Source organism: Galendromus occidentalis, unplaced genomic scaffold, assembly GCF_000255335.2.
Source record: "Galendromus occidentalis unplaced genomic scaffold, Mocc_1.1 scf7180000076381, whole genome shotgun sequence".
Taxonomy (NCBI): domain Eukaryota; kingdom Metazoa; phylum Arthropoda; class Arachnida; order Mesostigmata; family Phytoseiidae; genus Galendromus; species Galendromus occidentalis.
Window position 1 is genome coordinate 428,505 of NW_003804370.1, and position 17,593 is coordinate 446,097.

The 17,593-nt window shown below is 51.7% G+C and overlaps 2 protein-coding genes across 2 annotated transcripts; both read right to left on the reverse strand.

The window, feature by feature from the left end:
* Positions 1-207: 207 nt before the first annotated feature.
* Positions 208-13,321, reverse strand: LOC100902621 (AT-rich interactive domain-containing protein 4B). Its single transcript, XM_003739001.1, has 15 exons — positions 13,205-13,321; positions 12,606-12,692; positions 12,253-12,442; positions 11,687-12,090; positions 11,397-11,581; positions 9,942-11,282; positions 8,335-9,796; positions 7,767-8,045; positions 7,376-7,626; positions 6,940-7,168; positions 6,508-6,787; positions 6,134-6,420; positions 5,745-5,970; positions 5,495-5,632; positions 208-266 (listed from the first exon to the last, which is right to left on the reverse strand). Exons 1-15 carry the CDS (start codon positions 13,319-13,321, stop codon positions 208-210), a joined length of 5,535 nt encoding a protein of 1,844 aa, XP_003739049.1.
* An 832-nt stretch (positions 13,322-14,153) lies between these two features.
* On the reverse strand, positions 14,154-16,199 carry cathD (cathepsin D). Its single transcript, XM_018641934.1, has 4 exons — positions 16,112-16,199; positions 15,709-15,832; positions 15,191-15,314; positions 14,154-15,054 (listed from the first exon to the last, which is right to left on the reverse strand). The coding sequence occupies exons 1-4, from the start codon at positions 16,168-16,170 to the stop codon at positions 14,207-14,209; spliced, it is 1,155 nt and encodes a 384-aa protein (XP_018497450.1). The 5' UTR covers positions 16,171-16,199; the 3' UTR covers positions 14,154-14,206.
* Positions 16,200-17,593: the final 1,394 nt, after the last annotated feature.

Below are 17,593 nucleotides of genomic sequence, written 5' to 3' on the forward strand. Positions count from 1 at the left end.
CTCCCTATCGATTACTGTTTACCGCCCCCGTCGGCAGATACCGCAACCGTTCCCATGGAAAGTTTCCTCCTCCTCGGAAAGAGCCGTTGATGAAGTCGACCTGCCGCGGAAACTCTCTTCGAGACACGACCGCCTTCACTACGACACGTTCGACCTCGGAGCAAAATCTCAGAATCGTTTAAACATCCCGAAACTGAAGCTGCCATACTAACGAGCTGCGTAGCCCGGAGCCGTGTTCCCTGAGCCCGAGGCCACCGTTCCGAGCACTGAAACAAATCAATGCGTGATTGTGCTCGAGAGGAGCGAAGCGAGTGACTACAGGGCGAGCAGGACTCTTAGATAAACTCGGACAGAGGATGTGCAATCTTCAGCGTTCAACGTTTCGAACGAAGTTGAGAACAAACTGTCTTTCGAATCCGCCCAGGGTTTTATAGGCGGTACCCGCTCCAAATCCACTCTCGGCGGGGGGGGGAGAGGATATTAGATATCCGGGAGTTTTGTTGAAAAAACTGGGCTCGACCCCTTCCTCACCTATACCAAACGTTCTACATGAAATACTCGTTAGTTGTATTGTTCGACGATGCTCCGTTCTGAATATTTGAGCTTTACATCAGGAATCCTTCGGGCTCCTATCGCCGCTGCGGAGAGCCTCATTTCATCAGATCCTCAAACTGTTTGTGTGATGGGGGAGAATTCCGGAATCTGGAGCTAGATGGAAGATTTTATCCCAAAGCTCGAATCGCGGACTAGGAATCTCCTTCCGAATTTCCCCCTGGAAGAGGCCTCCGATCCTTTAGATGCTGAAATGACGACCCGGAGACCGGCTCAGGGCTTCTGGCCGGATGAGGTTCCAGGTTCGTGTTTCCTATTGCTCCCTGTTACTACGAACGACGCGCTGTGGCGCTGTCGGACCTGTCTGGTTGGTTTTCTCCTCGTTTGTGATACCGTGGTGGAATCAAATGGAACCTGTGCGTCTTCCTTTCATAAAAGCTCGAGTCAGAACTCGCTTGAATGATGTTTAATTGATGGAGGGACGCATTAGCCGGTTGATCCTTGTTCTCTCTTCTCTGTTGAAATCCGTAGTGTCTGTTGATTTTATGCTGTGATAGACTCGCGCCCCCAGCTTAGCTAGAGAAAGAGATCCCGTCTGTTGCTCGTGGAGCAAATTGACGAACGCTCCCATAATTACTCGAAGTCGGCGGCATAGAGGTCGAGATACGCCACCGCCGCATTGACATCGGGCGTCAAATCATTGGGGACTCGTGTTTCCGAGCGTCTGATCAAAAATGTTACCTCAAAGAACCATTGCGTCGTGCTCACACGGACATGAGCTCGTTAAAACTTGAGAGAGCTCCGACTTGGGAATCCAAGCTCGCTCCCGAAAGGAATTCCGCGGTTGTACATATTCCACAAGCCGGTTTCTATCTCGACCTCTGTATAGCAATGTTTTCAACATGTCCTACAATCAGAGACGGGATGGAATCGAGCCCTCGGTTGAGGATGTGTCGACGACAGGCCTGCTCGTGGGAACCTCCAGTGTTCCTAAGAGACTTGTGACTTGAACGAACGAACACTATTAGCCACGTTCGCTAGCCGTGTCGTCCCCTCCCTTGACCCTCAATCAGATCTTCGATCGTCGCTCAAGGATGAGTTGACGGTCCAAGAGCGACATCGACTCGCTGAATGAACGATCGACCGATTATAAATTGTTGGGAACGTCATCTTGCTCGGAGAGCAGACAGCGCATCGATGTTCGCGCTGAGAACGACATGGGTGGGTGATTCCAAAGAAAAAGTTCACTGTTGTCTCAGAGAGGATACTCGATTTATTTATCACGGATTTCGATTCAACGATTCCAAAGATTCGACGAGGGCTGCGGCGGAGAGATGACGACTGGGATCATCCCGATCCGAGTCGGGTCCTTTTCGAGCCGTTCCTCGCCCTTTTCGGGAAGAAGAGCCTGTCCGACGACACGCCATCGAGTCTTCAGCGAAGTTGCACCGCCCCCTTCAGAACAAATATACCTCTTATGAAAAGCTGATTGTGAGATATCGATCAAAATATGCGGTGTCGATCTCGCTTAACATCGCGGATTTCCTGGAGTCACCTCCGCGGGGTGATCGCGGGGAAAACTCGGGAGCGCTCAGAGTCTGAGAAGGATGAAAAACGTTGGAACGTTACCTCAGTACCAGCTCTGTGAGGTCGGCGAGGGATCTTCCCATACCCGTTCCAACTGGTCGTGAGGTTGAGTGCTTAAACTTTCGAGATAGACAGTTCGAAAGGGCAGTGTTGGTGAGAAATCATCTTGTTCCTCTGATCAAAGGTGACGTTAATGAAGAAAGTGATCGAATGCGTAGCTATAGGATTCGTTTGCATTTGAAGTGCGCGGCGGCATCGATTCTATTCAAGCCGAGCACAGTTCATGACGTCCACTAGTTAAATATATATATAATCTATAATATACTCCTAGACAAATACAATACATCGTCCGCGTCAGATGACGACGATGAGAGAGAGTTGAAGTCTGAAGGAATGCTTCTATACTGAAACAATCATTCGGAAGAGCTGGACGTTGCGGAGTGAGAATCCGGCCGACGACGCGACGTCCTACCGTCGTATGTCGGCGCAAAGAAGTCCGGCGACAAAGGGGCGACAGGATTTTCCGCGAAAACTGCGGAAACCAAGGATGTTATTCACCTCCCTCCATGAAAGTAACTACGTGACCAGGGAAAACAGTGGATCACGTTGCGACTCCCGTGAGAAACCCGATCGGATCTCATTGAGCGGGGGATACTGTATCGACGTAAGAAATGCATACATATGTCTCAGCATGGAACAAAGTAAATATTCGGAGGGGTTTTAACTATTGAAATTGTCGGATTGACCCACCGACGGAGAAGGGAACCGGGATGAGAGAGCGATCAAGTCTTCAGTGGATCGCGATCAGACTGCAATGGGCATCGAGTGCCGCTCCGTCAAACGCTGAGAGCCCTCGACTGATCCGCGACTGCGAGAAATACAAACAAAGTGGTTGTGCATAGAGTAATACTTACTAGACATGAACAAAAACCAACAAATCTGTACATGATCTACTCATTTCCACATCATCAAAAACATATGACGTTGGAATCGATCTAAACAAGGCAACATGCGTGACAGCAGCGCAGAGCTGACCTTTGGAACCTTCTGACCGTAGGGGGGCAGCGAAGACTGAACACCATCTTAGAGACGAGAGAGAAAGATAGACCGCGTTTCTCGAGTATCGCTTTCGAGCCCAATTTGAAATCTCTACGGAATACTGAATCAGTAGATCAAGTAGGAACGATCTTGCGGGCGAAACGACAAATCTCCTCCAGGTCACGATGAGGTTGAGGTGGCGACAGGCAGAGGGGGTCTTCTTATTCAAAGTGTTCTCCATTCTGTGTTCCATACCCCGCAACTGTCGCGGCAATCGAGGAACGAAACCTCGATGTAGAGATGAGACGTCGGGTAAGTCTCTGGACGGACTCCTGCTCTCCGCTATTCGGCCACCGTTGGAGGCGGGATCCGTTTCCGAAAGTCACGATCATGATGTTTGTACAATTATGAGATTAATCTTCTGTCGGATATAACAATTTCAATACGTAGATTCAATATCGACAGGGAATCTTCCGTCAACCAGTAGCGAAAAATCACCATAAGAATTATTTCTCCACATTGAGGTAGATATTAGAGTACCGACATTCGAAGATGATTTTATTACAATGATGACGATGATCAAATATTCTAAGGAAGGGGTGATTAGGATCGCCATCGATCATCATTGAATTTTGCGAGAGCGTGATCAGTGATCAGGAATGAGATACTCATACAACTACGTCGCCAGCTGAAGCCTTGATCAGAAGAAGGATGTCTGGCCTAAATCAACTCCAAATAATATATGATTGAAAGAGAATGCTGAGGATCTTCCCCTTGCTGTATACAGATAGCAAAAACTATGAGGCCGATCGATAGAGGTTTGGATGAAGAGCGATGTATGATTTCAGGGCAGACACAAAGGAGAATAACTCAAGATTACTCCGAAATAAAACGAAACTTTGTGTTCAATGAAAACGAGCAAATCGCATATTTTCCTTCTCATTCATTATTGAACCAAGTGAAAGGAAAGGTCCCGATCTTCGGACTCGATTTCATTCTCTGAGTGAGTGAAGGAACAATGAGTAAAGTACGAAACTCGATTTTATTAATCCTCCGTTCCTTTTCTTCAAATTTCTCGATCGCTGGAGCCGGAAGAAATAGAATCTTCGGTCTGCTTAAAACTGTATTCCGCCATTCGAAGATTCGGAATCGATAATACTAAAGGGACCGTTGGGACACGTTGTTTGGTTTCGCACGTCGCCGTTCGAGCTCCCTTCTGATTCCCGATAGACGAATCGCCCGTCTCGGATGGAGAGCTTCTGGTCATCGAATGAATTCTACATAATCCGCCACGCCGTCTGGATCAGGTATTTCCTTCAGGCTCACAAACGTGCAAAGATCTTCGGCGTTTCGGAAGACCAACAACCCTCAGCTTCCTGAACTGATTGAAGCTGGACCCCTCCTCCCGCAGGGACAGTCGACCCGCTGTCCGAGTTTTGAAGAATCGATTGGAATAAATACATCCGGAGATCTTTTTTCGTCCAACGTTCAACTATTGTTGATTCGTCGCAATATCCCTAGGATTCGCATATGGGCTGAGCTCGTACTCTGTCGACTGGCGCAGACAGGAGCCCGAATTTACAAAACAAAAAAAAGCAATCGGAGTTCCCCGAGGATCATCAGCTAGGAGGGGTGACCAGTACTCGACCGGAGATCAGCAGTATTCGGTTGCCTGATACCTCGCGTCCTCAAACCGCCGTACGCATCGTTCCTCCACACGATGTTTGGCGCATGGAGTGAGTTCCGAAAAGTCCGACCCTTACGCTCAATCCGGGACAACTGCATTCTTACCGGGAACAGCGCTGTCGGCTGACGCGTAGTGAGCAAGGTTTACAAGGTGAATCCAACTAAATACACACGCCCATTTTCTCAAATCATGTATGTACAAGAATATTCACCACGTCTGTACGAAAGCTACAAATACAACATATGAGTTCTTTCTGCACGGCTTAAACTCGAATTCTTCAAGTCGCTAAACACTTCGATATTTCAAACTCTAAATGTCAGATGCTCATGACGTCGATGACAGATCGTAACAAAATCGAAATCAAATATGTACCGCTATGGAAATCAGTCCTCGGTGGCTGTTCGTAGTGGCGAAGGATGATGGCGTGGTGAGTTCGTGGTGCTACCATCGGCTGTCCGCGCTGGGAGGGAGAAATTAATGAATCCACGAACGGAGGAATCGGTTTCCGTCAGGACAGTAATACTTCAACCCCGGAGAATCCAGTGGGAGGGAAGGGTCTCATAGGTGAAGGCGTAAGACCGAGTTCGCCGAGCTCTGGCAAATCAACTGCATATAACTCAAGCTCCTTACCTGCTTCTCTTCGTCGCAGTCGTTTTCGTTTCCGATCGATGACTGCGATTTCCGACTTCAAAGAGAGATACGTCTTTTTCAACTCGCATAGCCTATCCTGAATGATACCAATGCGTTCTTCCGCATCCAAATTCTCATCTGTGGACACTGAGGTATTTAGTTTAAGAAGCTTCATCGGAATCATGGCGGGATGGCAGCGCCGTTCTCCCTGCTCAAAAAAGTTCGTTTCAGACAAGAAAAATCAACGAACCTATCGGCAACAGGAAGTTATATCTCGCCGGTCTCACAGGATCGTAGTTAGGGGGCATCTGTGCGCACATCAAGCCGACATGCCGTCCTTCTCCACGCTGACCAGCGTGATGATCGGGACTGCCTCGTTCCGCACGTCGTTGACCTGCTTTTTGCCGTAAGGTCTTGCGAGTCCGTTTCATTCTCCCACGACCCGCACCTCCTAGACCACCCTTGCCCCGAACAGCCTGAAACCACAGGGAAAGACGAATCTTATTTTTTCGACCGGCTTCCGTCAGAATCGACGATCAGCCTTCAATAATCCCCACGCCACTCCGTTGTGTCATTCGCGTCCAGGATGGGCACGTCAGATGAACACGTCAGAGCAACCGAGATTTCGAATACACGAACCTTTTCTCTCTCTCTTTCAACGGCCGACGGTCTGGCAGAATCGCTGCTGTCAGCGGACATCGTACTTTCTTCGTCCACAGGTCCAGGACCCTCGGAACCTCTCGCGGACCCTTGACCTCCGACAGCGTTGCGCCTGTTGTTGGCATTGGATGGAGCATTCTGATTGCTCGCTGAAGACTGTGAATCGTCCGGGGTCGTCGGCGGCGTGACTTCCGTCACGCACGCCGAGGATATTTCAGCTCGGTTCTGAGCCGCGTCCTCCTCAGGCGCGTGAGCAGGACCGGGAACTGCGGGGAGAAATCCCGATGATTTTCTCAGTCGAGTGTTGGACGTTCGAATGGGAGAACTCGATCGATCACGCATTGGAGACCCACCGTCATTATTCTCCTGATTATTGTTGTTATTCGGAACTGGACTCTCGGGAAGAACATTCTCCTCGCATATGAGGAATAAACCCCCGGCTTGCTCGGGCTCCTTCGGGCCACAGGCGCTGGCTAGGGACGCCAGGACGTCACCGGCCGCGGCCCTTTCGGCTTCCCGTCTCTTGAGTTCTTCGCCTCGTTCTTCTACCTCGCCAATATTGTCGGCGGCTTCGACCTTCTCCTCAGAGGTTTCGCTCTCCGTATCGATATCCTTCACCACTTCGTGCTTCACCTGTGAGCGCCGTGATTGAATTTCAGCGATTCCGATATGCCGCTCGATAAGGCGAATCTCCTCCAAGCTTTTATTCCTTCTAACTAGTCGGCGGCGATCCGGCTCCGCGATCGGAGGAAAACGATCGCCCCGGTAAAAATCCGATAACATACCACTTTCTCTGCCTGTTTGAGTTCTTCCACCCGAGTCTTCTTGGCGATCACCGGAGTCGATGGAGGAGAAGGCTGCGATTCTTCGTCAACTTTATGCAAAGTTTTACGCTTTTTCGTCATGAATGACGTGGTGGGTTGATCGCTTTTCTGCTCTTTTCCGTCTTTTTCCTTTTGCTTGACCTCGTCGAATATACTCTTGCTGGAGCTCGACGGGAGCGGAGTCGCCGGTCTGTGAAGATCGATCAACAGTCGGGTTTAGTTCCTGGGCGCAATATTAGATTTACGGATAAATAGCTGCGCAGCTATGAGCCATGCATTCCGGCAGCGCACATCGTTCTTTCTCTCGTGTCGGATAGACCGTGGAGAGACGGAGGAAAAACGATTAGGTTCGGAATCTTGTTTTCAGAGTCAGGAACTGGGCATCGGAGGTACTCACTTGAGGGTTTCGTCTGCGTCGATTTTCGTCCTGTCATTGGGTTCGGGCTTCTTGACAACCTCGGCTGCGACAAGCGAGGTCTTGGGGGATTCTGTGACGGGAGATTCTTTCACCGTAGCAGGCGACTGAACCGCAGCTAGCTTCGAAGCGAAACCGCCGGCAACTTCTGGCGTCTTCCGCGGACGTTTCCTGCTGTTCCCTGGTTCTTCCTCGGGAGGTTCGGAAATCTTCCTCGCGCGAGACTTGACCGCCTTGGGTGTTAGAAAAACGTCACTTAAACTGGGACGGGTCCAATACGGCCGTAAGATGGCCCGGCCCGCGCTCCTGGTATCGTGTGAGCGTGAAGCATTGGAACAGCATGCGTTGTGAAAATCGTGACCTTCCCGCTTACCATGGGGAGCTTTTTCTCTTCAGGTAATTTTTCTTCCTTGACTCTCGAGGGGGTTTCTTCTTTCTTTTCCTTTTCCTCCTCTTCGACCTTCTTCAGTCCTCGGGGTTTTCGAGTCTTCGAAGCTACCGGTGTCGAGTTTTCCACAACCACATTCGTTCGTGGCGTGGAAGACGTCAGGGGTGTCACGTTAGCGAAAGTGGTAGGAGTGCTCTCAACGCTACTCGCAGCGGCCTCCGCGTCGAATGCTTCAACCCCACTCTCATCGAGATCCATCAATTGCTGGAATTTATAATTGATAAGTGACCAACTGATCAATCCAACAATGAATAGTAATTGATCGCCTAGAAGAAAAAATCTTCAATCGACCCCCGGGTGGGCAGGTCGACCGGAGCACGCGCGAATTTCTGATGTGCCCTAGCGCTCTTACATTATCAGTGAGCGAATCCTCCATGTGTCCTTCCTCAACCTCAGTGCTGGCCTCTTCCTCCGGTTTGACGATTTTCGTTCGATCGTCGTCACGGTCATCGTCATCGTTTTCATCATCGTCTTTGTTGTCGTTGTCGTCGGCCTCATCGTCATCGTCTTGTGTGATAGTCGTCTCGTCGGAAACCCCGACACCGCTCGGAGCAGCTGCCGCAGCGCCAGCAGCAGGTGGAGGCTGCTGAGCGAGCGAGGTGAGCGAGGGTCCACCGATGGTGGGTTCGATGGGATCTTTTTCGATATCGGTATCTTCGCCTTCGGACTGCTCTTCTTTCGGAGGAACTACCGGTGCACTCGAAGATGTTGCAGCGGGGGCGGTGGTTGACGTTGCAGATGGGAGGGTCTCTGGAATCACTGCAGCTGGAGTTTTCGAAGCCAGAACAGGCGCTTCCACTCGTTCTTGAAGTTCGCTTTCCCTCGAGACACTTTCCAACGGGACAGCCTCTTTGGCGGATACGCTCGGTGCCGTTGGTGGTGCAGCTGTTGCAGGTGTTTTTTCTGTTTGAGGTGCAGCTATAGCGGTCGAGATCACCGATGTTGACGTCGGCGCCGTCGAACTGGCTGGGACGCTGCTACCGCTTGTTGTCGAATCGGGTGCAGGAGCGGCGGACGGCTGCGGGGACGGTACAACTGACGCTGCAATTGTTGATGTGGACACCGCAGCCGCGGAAGAGGGCGTGCCAGCCTTCTTCCGTTTGGTGACCCGCGATCTCTTTGGTGTAGACGCTTGTTTCTCTTGAGCCGGGGAGTCTTTGGATTCCTCGTCAACCTTTTCCTTTTTCACCTCGACGAGCTTCTCCTTCTTGAGCTCGAGCCTATCCCTCTTAGTTCCCGCTACAAATGGTGCCTGTTTCTCGATCGATGGACCAACGTCTGGCACGGCCGGAAGCGGGGCCGAAGTCGCAGCCGTCGCGCTCGTTGCGGCAGCGTCCGGGGAACACGACGTGGCAGCCGTCGGAGGAGGTGGGCTGGATTCAGGTGGCTTCGACTTCACAGCAAATACTCGCGCAGTTTGCTCGGGACTAACTTCAACAAGCTTTTTAACGGGAGCGGCACCCTGGCTCTCGTTCGAGCTGCTTGGAGGTCCCGAATGCTTTTTCTCATCCTTCACAGTCTTAGCAGTTGCAGTGGAGGTCGCGCCGTCCTTCTTCTCGTCCTTAATGACCTCTGTAGGCTTCTTTTCCTTGGCAACTTCCTCATCCTTCTGTTTAGCGCCGTCCTTTGGGGGATTGTTGTCCTTTGCGGGAGCCTGATCTTTTTGTCGAGTTTGGACGCTGGTCTCGGACGTGGGTTCTTCGGAGAACTTCTTCGTAAGCTTCCCCCGGCGCTTGCGAGGCTCCTCGTTGTTCTCCTCGTCTTTCTCCTTTGGGGCCGATTCTCTGGTTTTCTTTGATGTCGACGTCGCCGTGTCTTTCTCTATCGATCGGTCTCGTTTCGAACCGCCTTCGGCTTTTTCGTTTTTGCTTTCGCTCGGAGAGTTCGACGAGTCTTTGTCGTCCAGACGCTTCTCACGTTCTGCAGCAGAGGCAGCAGATTTTCTCCCAGGACCCCTAGAAAAAAATGGAACGAGGACTGTCAGAAGGGAACTTGTGAATTCCCATGCTCGGAAATCGGAGAAGCGGAAGAAGACCGCTGAAGTTTCGGATCCTTGGGGGAACAGAGATTCGGAGCTCCAAGAAATCCGCCTGGCCTTACCGTCCTTTGTCCATTTTGAGTGTGATGTTTTCGAGGATCCGTTTCTTCTGAATCCATTCATCGTAGCGATTGTTCCAGCCCGTGTAGTGCACGAGGTATTTCTTCTCAGTGCTGTCACCATCAGCGTCTTCGATTTTTAAAACTTTGGCTTCGTACACTTTGAGTTGCTTACCGTGACCGTACTTGACCTTGATCCTGTCGTTCACGCGAATCGGCTCGATATTCTTCTTCAGGGGGGTGGCTTCGCTTTCGCTCGCTTCGGTATCGGAGTTCTTGTCCCTCTTCTTCTTGGGACCTCCAGCCCCGGGCCCTGCGCCAGCTCCCGCCCCGCTCCCACCGCCGTTATTTCCCGTTCCCACAACTGCGGCCGTACTGCTGGCCGCGGCTGCAACGGTTGAGCCCGCGACGGTGTTGCTTGCAACGACCTTATCTTCCTTCTCCTTGGAGCTCTTCACCGCAGATGCGGCCGCGGCTTTCTCCTTCGCTTTTCTCGTGGAATTGTCCAAGCTATCGCTACGGATGCGTTTCGGAGTGACTGCGCCCGCATCTTTATCCTCGATGATTTTTTTCCTCACAGATCGTTTCTCTTCGTCGACTCCTGCGTCCTTATCCCTGTTTTTCCCGATGGACGACGTCGGCGAATCGGGCTGTGGCGTTACGGCTTTACGATCCCTCGCTTTGAACACATTGACTGGCAACTGTTTGTTTCGGGTCATTATTCGTTGACTGCGGCCTCCCGATGTGCTGACCTTCGTATCCAGCGTGGTGGCCATCCCGAGTTTTCGATAGAGATCCTCGAAACCCTGGAGATACTTTTTATAGGCCGACTTGAGTTGCTGGCCTTGGGCTGGCGTGGCTTTTGGCTCCTTGAATAACTTCGAGTAGACGTCCTTCCATTTGTTCAAGTTGGTGACTTTGTCGAAGGAACCGATTTTCTGCACTGATGAGAATAGCTGATGCAAGTCGAGGTCTTTGCCGTTGACCACCGGCGCCTTGTTGATCGGGGTGCCCCTCTCGTCCATGAATTTGTACAATTGGGCCACGAAGCGGTCTTTCTCTTCGTCGTGAACTTCTTCATCGGGATCGGTTTCGTCTTCGTCTTCCTGATCCTCGCCACTGTCTCGGGCGTCGTCGTTGTCATCGTCTTCCTCGGCGCGATCCGGCTCGTTGTCGTCTTCGGTGTCCGCGGGCTCATCGAGAAGTTCCTTGCGACTCCAACCCTGAGGGAGCTCCCCTTTCTCACAATAGACCAAAGCTTTGGAACACGCAGACTTCTGAGGGTTCCCTTTGAGAATCAATTTGCGATCGAATTCTGTGGCGTCTTTTCTCGCGACCACCATCCTGTAGAAAACGAATATTATTTATTCGTGCGCTATTTTCCCGAAGTGGATTCGGAAGGACTAATTCTTGTCAGCGCTGACAGGCTGATAAGGCTCCCGGAGGAGGCAAACTTACACTTGGCCGTCTCGGAATAGTTTGACCCTGACTTCGTCTCGCTTGATCGAGCTCTGGTCCCTCAGAACGAGAGCGGGAGCGGAAACATAGTCTCGTTTGCTACGCGGCGTATCTGATCCCCGCGGAGGTTTCTCGTCTTTGCGTTCGACCTCAATCAAGATCACGGATCCCGCGCTCATGGCAGACTACGAGGGGAAAAACGGCGGGGTTCGATTTGATTCTCAATTCTCAATCGCCCAGACTGGGTCTGTGGCGGAAGATGGACTGCAGCGTTCTCGCTTTTCACTCACCCTGTTCCGGGATTCCCTAGGTGTGAGATTCGTCGTCGGCTGGTTACGCTTCCTTCGCGGAGTCGTTTCAGGTTCGTCCTCCTCTTGGCTGCTCGCGTCGCCTCCTTCGCGGCAGAGGAATTCACCAAGACTGGCTGCGGTACGCTTCTTACGCGGTGGCATTCCGCTTTTCCCCAGTTGTTCCCTAGCCTGAGCCCCTGCACCTCGCGTCTCGCCTGGAGCTGGAGAATTCCCGACGTTCGAAGAGCTCCCTGTGTTTCCCGCTGTTGGCGCAACAGGCGCGCTGAAGTGCTCTGGGTTGGTTAGGGGCAGCTGGTCGAGCGACTCGCCGTCCATATAATGTTTCCCGCTTTTGAGGCAAAGTGAGGTTCTCCGAAGAGTTGTCACGTCCCCGTCGTCGAAAACTGAGGAAAGAGTCGGAGTTAGTCGACACGGATTTTCAATTTGGATCCATCCTGAGCGCTCGGAGCATGGAAATTCCTAAGCATCCGTCTGACCTCGTCACCATCTCGATCCCCATCGAAAAGGGACACAGATATCCGAAATAGGTGGTAAAGTCCGCTTACCGACGGTATATTGGCTCTGATCGATAATTTTTATGACGGTTGCTTCTTGGAACAAACTCGGTTTGTCGGGATGTTTCGCTTCCACCGTCAAACCGACTTTGTAATTCCCTCTTATATGATCGTCCGGCACAATCACGGAGCCGCCCATGACGGACTTGAATGAAAGTCGGCATTTGACCGATCTTTGAACCTGATTAAGAAAATTGATTTAGCTCTCCTGCGCGAAACCTTCAACCTCTACCTGGTCTTGACACATATGAGGCTCCGTCGGAGACCGCTTCAAGCTGGCCCGGAATCCGCGCCGCGTCGGCGGGAGCTTTTCCATATAATTGGGCTCGGTAAATCTCTCTTACCTTCTTGATTTTCGCCTCACAAAAGGCTCCCTTATATTTCGCGGAGACATCTGTCCCGACCGACAGAAACGGCGGCTCGTCATTCGCCTGGAGAAATTAGAAGCTTTTATTCATACAGGCTGTTTGGTGTGGAATTTCATAATGAAATGTAAATGTCAAAAATTCACTTCCGGGTTGGACACTGGACATCACTGCACAAACGAATGAACTCTCACAAACGTGTTGAGCGGGTTCAATATTCTTTGAACGTTATGGTTGATCTGTAAAAAATCTCATGGAGCAGTCTTCAAACGCCAACCTGGCAACCGCCACCCCCTCGATCAGGACACTTGATACGAAAATGAAAGTCCGGCTGAGCTGGCTGGCGAAATCGCACCGGAGACCGAGAAAAAATTCTCTGACGGCCCCCAACTATATCAGGAAGCAGCGAACAAGCTCTCGAGGAACATCTAGGTCTCATTCACAACGATCAGTGTACGTGACAGGTACACTTTTCGTTCCGTATCCGACGAATGTGTCTTGTAGCGGCCCTTCGAAGACTCGCTCATCGCAAAGAAAGGGTACCGAAATGTGCCGGTCAGCTTTTTCCAGCGGCAAACCAAAGAACAGGGACAGAGAATGAGTTCCCGGAGCTTGTGCCCGCACAGCCCGGACCAGAGATTCGAGCCGAAAAGGCTCGAAGCGTCGAATACAGCCAAAATTGTGACAAATGACATTTACACGAACCATAACGTTGCAGTATTTGTAACGTGAACCACGTACAACGCTTCGTACACCTCTGTCGAAGCTCTTCTCAGGGTCAAATAGAAATGAAAACAGTAAAAATCTTCAAAGTTTCACTTCGAACACAGCGGATAGCGCTCATCGCAGGAACCGCAAAAAACTAAACAAGAGCGATCGAGTAGTGCTGCCAGCAGCCGTCCGTCGTCAGCTAGGGTTGCCGGGATGCCGCCGCCTCCGAAGCAGCGGACCATATGAGTCTTCAGCGCGCCGAGTTTTGAAAAGCCGCGCCTCTTGCTGGCTCGCTCGCTCGGGGGAGCTCGAAATTTTTGAGGCGCATTCAGGGGGAAGGAGCATCGACGATCGCGGATCGTCGTTCGTCTAGAACTCGAGACTTTCAGGGAGCCCATCGGCTGCGACGGACCCCGAGGCTAACCTGACCGTGGGCCTGCTTCTCGTGGAGCTTCAGCGGTGAGGGCCTAGCGGGAGGCCCGGGGCAAGGTTCGCTTCGCCTCGAGATCTGCCGTCATCATCCTCAGCGCTCGGCTGCGTGGGGTATCATATCCGACCATATTTTATGCAATGCGAAGTGCATCGACTATGTCTTATGCCTTGTGAATCCATGAACAAAGTTCCAGAAATCAGGTGGCCAAGCGAAATGTACTCAGGAAGAACTTCAGATTTTAAGAAATCCGCCAGAACAGTCCTCGAGACATGGAATCGGATCTCACCGACTTTCATTCATACGAGAAGAGTCGCGCCCCTTGGGCGTTGCGACTGCCTTATACCAGGTGAACATGAGTCCAAAAGCTGAGGGAATGCCAAGGAGTTCGAACGGATATTTTATTCACAATTTTGATCACACTCGCTCTAAGACACGATTAGGCGGCCACGGCGAAACCGACGCGATCGCTTTGACGATCGAAGACGGTGAAGTAACGCCCGATGAAGACATCCCCGAGGATCCAGAGAGGTCCCCTGGGAACATCGAGACCGATGAAGCCAGACAGACAGAGGGGCAGACCACCCTGGCTCATCTTCATAACGTAGTCGTTGGGGGTGAGCTCGAAGTCTTTCCCACCGAGAGTGAAGGTGATGTTGGGCATGGTCGGGAGGTTGTTGCAGTTCACCAGGTATTCGCCATTCAGGAAGGGAGCCGCTCCGATGGCCTTGTTGAGAGCCTTGACCTCAGAGGTAGGTCCGGCAATGAGGGAGGTTCCCGTATCGGCGATGGCTTGGCATCCGTTAGCGCACAGGGTGGTCTTACTGACGTCACCGATTTTGACCGAGTCCATCTTGAACTGCCAGTATCCCTTTCTGGAGACGGGAATGTAGGTGATCTCCCCCTTGTGATGCTTGGGGTCGATCCCGCCGATGACGAGCTCGCTGCCGGTGGGATGATCGTTGTCCCTCGTCAGGTAGAACGAGAAGATCGGAGCGGCGATAGCGTTCTGAGCGACCATCTGATCGAAGACTGGGAGCACGCCGAGGACAGAGATCTGAGGGTATCCCATACCAAGGATTCCGTCGAACTTGCCGGCGATGAAGCCGAGGCCGGACTCCTTGAGGATCTCAGCGAACGTCTGTCTGGTGATGTTCACGCCGTTGACGCTGACGTCGTCAGCGGACAAGAGACCACTGACGGCTCCGGATCCGTATTGGATGCTGAAGGTGGTTCCGTTCGCCAGGTAGCTGGTGGACTTGCTGGAGTGGTACTTGTTGTGCAGAACTGGGATGGGAAAAAGATGGAATTAGCCGATTCCCAATCGATGATTCCTCCTCAAAAATCAATTCAATGTTCTCGGACCTCATTCGCCCCATGCCTTGGGGAAGGAGAAAAAATTGAAGGGATCATAGGCACTCACGGCATGCAACGTTGGTGATGGGGCAATTAGCGGAAGGGACCCAGAGGTTCGATGATCCAGTGTCGAAAACGACCTGGAACGGCTGGGGTGGGTTTCCTATGGAGATCGGTCCGTAATACTGAGCCTGGAGATGATGCGGAATAAAAATCTGATAAGTTAAAACGTTTCGAAAAGATTCACGGCAAGATTTTGGGTTCAATAGACGCGCGGGTCAAGAGCCTCGAACGACGCCGCGGAGAGGGTTGCGCGAAGACGACATCCTCCAGTGGAGATTCAAATTGATCTCATCTAGGCTTGCTGACAGCCGTCTAAGCCGAGAAGGTGAGCGCGAGACCTTCCGGGAAACATACACTCGAAAATCTCAAGAGTTTGTTTTCTGGAATTGTTGAGCTTGTCCGCTTGTTTCGACACAGTAGGGATATCCACCGTTCGAGAAGTCTTGACCACTTTCGTCGACCCGATATAGATTCCCTTCCCTTTACGAGGGAGGGGATATTCATTGAAATCTATTCGCTTACGTCCATGTAGTTGGCGATGGGCTCGACATTGCCCCCCAAGATGGGCCTTGAGAACATCACATGACGAGGAGTGTTCTTCTCGATAAGGGTCTGACGGAGCGACTTCGACTTCTGCAGAGGGATCCTGTGGAATTGTTCGAGGAGCTTCGTGAGAAAAACTGAGCGGCACCTCAGCTAGCTAGCCAGCTATCTATCTAGCTTCAGTCACGAATCTCTCGAGGCGGTTCCATTTTCTGCTTTTATCAGCGCTGCATTATCCGGTCGTCGCTCGGAACTCTGGTAGGGACGCGATTCGGCGCTTCGTATTCTTCTACACCGGAAAATTCTTGCGAGACCCCAACCGGGAACTAACGGAGCAGTTCGACGATCACAAGCCATTATCCCGAAGTCCCTTCGAACTCACCTGAGCAAGTTAGCCTGAACGCAAGCCACGAGGGCAACAAACACCACGAAAGCCTTCATCTTGGCGACTGACGATCGAGTTCGAGATGCGATCTCTTTTATGCGCGTCCGACGAGATTCGTATTGGAGGGGAAACGGAAAGGGCAAAGGAACGTATCTCTCTGGAGCTCAGCTTAATGATTATGTCATTCTGTCGCCATCGTGACCGATCGATTTCTGTTGAGAACGAGGCGGAATGAGGAAGAATGAATTCCCGTATGTAGATTCCAGCGATCATTCGGCATCCGCCCAGAGAAATCGGAAATTCTCGCTTCGAATCTACGAAAGACCCCAGGTCTCCGAGGAGGAACGGGCTTCCGGCGTTTTCCGTGTGACCTGCGTTCTGTTCGATATTCTTGGGGGATCGAGGAAAGACTTGCACACGGCTGACCACTGGATTTGGATCCGAACAGCCTCTGACGCGATTTATCGATTGGATCAGAGACTTAGATCAACCGTTCCAGCTTGCAACGGCGTTTGACGCTCCATGGCTCCGTGATTCGTTCATCATGGCTGCCGAGCCTCAACGTTACGGCCACCGCTGACTCTATCCCTGTCCCATCTGAGGCCGCGGGGCAAGGGCGCGGTGGCCTGAGAGACTTGAGCCGCTAATTATTATTGCAGGTAAAAGTACGCTCCAAGTTCCGAGCAGGTAATCGATATCTGTCGGGTGTCTCGTCAGTCTCACACGCGCTCTTCCCGCCCCAGTACTCACTTCTCCTTCGCTTATTGTGCACTGGCGGAGTGCATGTGTCGGAACACGCGTGCTGAATTCTAAGGATCCCGGGTCCGGAATATCAAGGGGAAGCTTTCCGAATTCTACCACCAATCTTATCCGAACGGATCATCTCCGCTCGATCGCTACTCAGATATTCGGTGGAATGTCGCCCCAAAGAAGTCGATCCATTGCACTTCTAACCACCATTATCGGGAAATATCTTGACCGGAGGGTGTCCGTTTCCTCCTGCCCCGTAGGATCGAATCGATACCTGAGCTACCTGATGTGGAAGCAGTCGATTTCCCGGGGGGTCGAATTTAAGGACGTGTTCGAGAAGTCACCAGACGTTACCGGCTTATGGGGATCAATTATCTCGAGGAGGCGATACCATCCGGGAACGGGATCGAACAGTGAAGGGAATATCCGCATAGGATTCGCCAGCGGTTCCCCCTATTCTTGCTTGGAGTGATCGAAAAGATTCCTTCGCTCTATCATCGAGCATCGGATAACCGCGCAGGGGTTCAGGAACCTCTCCAATCGAGGAGATGAGCCGGGATCTAGATATGATTCGAGATATAATTGGTGATGAATATGTCCCTAGTTCGATTCGTTAATGACACTCGGTCTTCTCCGACGGGAGAATGCACGGGACCCACTCGGATATTCGAGGCCTGATCTCTCCAGAAGACGCGGAATCCATGGCGGCGGAGACCGGTGTGACCGGGC